At 44.5% G+C, this 3,935-nt stretch overlaps 1 protein-coding gene across 1 annotated transcript; it reads right to left on the minus strand.

The window, feature by feature from the left end:
- Positions 1–268: 268 nt before the first annotated feature.
- LOC149819224 (Pentatricopeptide repeat (PPR) superfamily protein) lies at positions 269–3,290 on the minus strand. The gene has a single exon (XM_089984322.1). The coding sequence runs from the start codon at positions 3,263–3,265 to the stop codon at positions 767–769; it is 2,499 nt and encodes an 832-aa protein (XP_089840448.1). The 5' UTR covers positions 3,266–3,290; the 3' UTR covers positions 269–766.
- Between the last annotated feature and the right edge of the window lie 645 nt (positions 3,291–3,935).

Genomic DNA, 3,935 nt, shown 5'->3' on the forward strand with positions numbered 1-3,935 from the left:
TCAGTGCAACTACCTGATATGCAAGGGAGAGCCTAAAGGGTTTTCCCAAGTGGAGGCCTGCCAATGTGCGATCAGTGATTTAGGTCGTAGCCAAAAGAAACTACATCCAGTGCAATAAAAAAATTCTCTGCTGCAAGCAATGTAAAAGAAACGATGAAGAAAACACCACACCCTAACATTTTAAAGGGGCAAATGAAAGTCAAGTTATGAAGTATCACAAGAAATGGGAGGAGCCATCAAATTTTCTTGGATATTGTAAAATTCAATCTTCTGTTAAGTTTTTCTTTCTTCCAGTATAGCTCTGGCATTTCTTTATTTTCCAGGAAAATAATCTAACAGTACTGTTTATATTTGAGTTTGTCAAAATGATTTCTTGCTTAAGGCTATATCAAGATTCCAATCCATAAAACCTACCATACAATCATCATAGTGTGTGTTTGTTACTTTTTCCTTCCAAAGTTCACTGCTTGAGAAACCAAGGCAGCAGGATATGTCCCGAAGGTGTGAATCTTTCACTCATTCAAAGACGTGCATGTGGAACACCAACACTGGAATCAAAAGGGACATCCCAGTAAAAAAATTAGCTATGGCTTTTGACCAAACTAATCTAACTCAGCCACTAATACCAAATTCTTCCCCTCCTTAACTGCCAGTCAATCATGTGTTTCAACCATAAAAAAATTAGATGGGCAAACCAAGACAATGGTGTCACTGGAATAAAGACTTCTTGAACCAAGATACTTTGGTAAAAACCACCTTGCCGGTTTCACCAGTAATTTCCACAAGAACACACCCCATCACTGAAATGGTGAAACCGCTTCCCATCTCTCACAACTATCTCCCTCTTGATCACCATTGATATAAATTTAATTGCATTATGGCAATCCCCACAGATCCTCAGATTCTTCAACACCCTAACTGTAGAACCGGGAGGCAATTTCAGAAGCCCGTAACCAACTGCTAGCTTCTCACTGTGTGTAGACAGATTATGTTCTTTCTGCCCTGATTTCACATCATGCAACACAAATTTTGTATCAGGGATGTAACCTAACTTCCTCATCATGGCACCCAGCCTATCCAGCAAACTGTAGACCTCCTTAACCTCAGGATGAGCAGCATCATCCACCAAGAACACATGCACCTGGTTTTCTACCTCAATCCAACTGCACCCAGGTTCTTTCTTCACCCCTCTATCCTTCATTACCTGCCTCACCCTTGCAACTTCTTCCCACCTCCCAACTGCAGCATACATATTGGATAATAACACATAAGTTCCATCATGCTGTGGTCTCAACTCAAGCAGCTTCTCTGCTGCCTGAATTCCCAACTCCATGTCACCATGAATCCTGCATCCTGCAAGGAGTGCTTCCCACACAGGTGGATCTGGTTCAGTAGGCATTGATTCAATTGTTTCTTTTGCTTCTGCTATCTGTCCAGCTCGGCCTAATAGATCAATGAAGCGTGCGTAATGATCTGAACCAGGCCTTATGCCATAATCATGACTCATACACTTGAAGTAATTGCACCCTTCTTCCACAAGGCCAGCATGGCTGCAAGCAGAGAGCACTGTCAGGAAAGTGATGCGATCAGGTTCAATTCCCTCACGCAACATCTGATCAAAGAGTTCCAGTGCCTCTACTCCATGTCCATGTTGCCCTAGAGCTGCGATCATGGCATTCCAAGACACTGAATCTGCCTGCAGCATTGTGCAGAACACCTGATGTGCAGCATCAACAGCTCCGCACCTTGCGTACATGGTCACTAATGCATTACTGGCAGAAACACTTGAGTTGAAGCCGAGTTGGATGAGCTGAGAATGAAGCTGGTACCCATGCCGTAGAGTTCCAAGGGTTGCACAAGCAGTAAGAGCTCCAGCAAAAGTGAAGTCACAAGGCTTTGTCCCCTCATGCTGCATTCTGTTAAATAGCTTGAGAGCTTCCTCACCGTACCCATGTTGTGCAAAGCCAGAAATCATCACAGTCCATGTAAGCAAACTTCTCCCACTCATTTTTTCAAACAGTTCTCTTGCTACTTCAACTTCCCCGGAATTCACATACCCACACACGATGGCGTTCCATGACACAAGGTCTCTTTCTGGCATTCGATCAAATAACCTCCGTGCAACATCCACTTTTCTGCACTTTGAATACAATGAAACAAGGGCATTACAGACATGTAACGACAATTTGGTTTCCCTCCTCAGTGTATACCCATGAACCTCCATACCTTCCCTAAGTGACCCACAATTGGCAAAAATGCTAAGAACACTGGTGAACGTAAACTCGTCAAGCTTAATCTGCTCTTCCAGCATGTTCCCAAATAACTTCAGTGCTTCCTCATAAAACCCAAATTGTGCATAACCAGCAATAATTGCATTCCAAGCCAAGTCACACTTCTTAGTCATTCCATCAAACAGTTGGCGTGCAGCTTCGAGATCACCAAACTTAACATACCCAGTAATGATGGTCGTCCATGTAAATTCATCTCTCAGAGGCATTTCAGAAAACACTTGGCGAGCAGAAACCAACAATTCACATTTCATATACGTAGAAACTAAAGCATTACCAACCGACACGATGCGCTCAACTCCAGCTTTAACCAGCCGGGAATGGATCTGCCTACCGGAATTAGCATCTGGTACAGCTCCACATGCACTAAGCACACTCGTGAATGTAAATTCATCAGGCCAGAGATCGTTCCGGGACATGTCGACGAAGAGCCTTATGGCAGAATACCCTCGCTCGTTCTGTGCAAGGCCAGAAATCATGGCATTATACGAAACAACATCACGGGTGGTCATTCTGTCAAACAATTCCCTAGCCATTCCCACTTGCCCAGACTTCGAGTACGCTGCGATGAGCGTCGTATGGGCGACCACGTCTGGTTGGGGGATTTTATCGAACAATTGGCGCGCATCACGTAAACTCCCGAACTTAGCATATAAGTCGATGAGGCGATTCAGGATGAAGCTTCTGGCATTGAATCCGGAAGTTATGATGTGGGCATGGACGATTCTCGCATTTGAGCAAGAACCCGTCTCGATGCACGCCTGCAACTCTCCGGCATACCGGCTTGCCGTCGATCGAACATGGACATTGTTTGAAAATTCGTCCAAATGGAGCAATCTGTGATCGAGGTTGAAAATTGGTGTTTCTTCCTCCGTCTGGAGCGGCAGCAGAACTGAAGCTGCCGCCGAACTCGACCGGATCTGCACGCGTTTGGAATAGAGGCTGAACAGAGCGGCCAGAGATGCGACATTCTTCATGGCAGAGATCAAAATTCATGGTTTCACTTTGAAGGAGCGAGGATGGTCGCGGATTGTTCGACGAAATGCCTGAGAGAGAGTGTGTGGCATCCGTTCATCAATGAAAAAATTAACACCGCAGTACGAACCCGATGAAGGATCGTGATGGACTTTTTCATGTCAGGGTATCATTCCCCAACGTCAGTATTGAAAGAGGTGTAACTGGGTCACCTCCAGTAAGGTCTGGGTCGGGTCTTGTCAGACCCGTTTTTGAATCGGGTCTAAAAGTTAGACCCAAACCCGACCCAATCCGAATTGGGTTGAGTATGGATTTGGGTATGGCTAGAAATTATGGACCCGTATAAGTTAGCGGGTTTGAGTATGTATCAGGTTGGGTATAATCAAATTGGATCTAAAATAGACTTTCTTTAATCGGGTATAAGAATTAGACCCAGACCCAACCCCATTTCTCATTCAGTTTGGAGTTCAGGCTCAGGTATCTTTTGAAAATGTAGAGGGTTAAAGGGTTCGGGTACGATTGAATTTGGTCTTAACGGGTTTCTCTTTTAGCATTGGTTTGTTAGACCCAAATACCATCCTCATTCAATGACATTCCCCTTCGCTATTGAGCCTCTTGAAATTTTCTCTAAGGTACATTATTGATGGTTCTACCGCACCCACACATCTAAGA

The sequence above is a fragment of the Nuphar pumila genome, chromosome 13, assembly GCF_984573655.1.
Source record: "Nuphar pumila chromosome 13, dmNupPumi1.hap1.1, whole genome shotgun sequence".
Lineage (NCBI taxonomy): Eukaryota > Viridiplantae > Streptophyta > Magnoliopsida > Nymphaeales > Nymphaeaceae > Nuphar > Nuphar pumila.

Excerpts from the sequence above, each read along its gene's own strand:
- LOC149819224 (XM_089984322.1), bottom strand. The coding sequence starts at position 3,265 with ATGAAGAATGTCGCATCTCTGGCCGCTCTGTTCAGCCTCTATTCCAAA.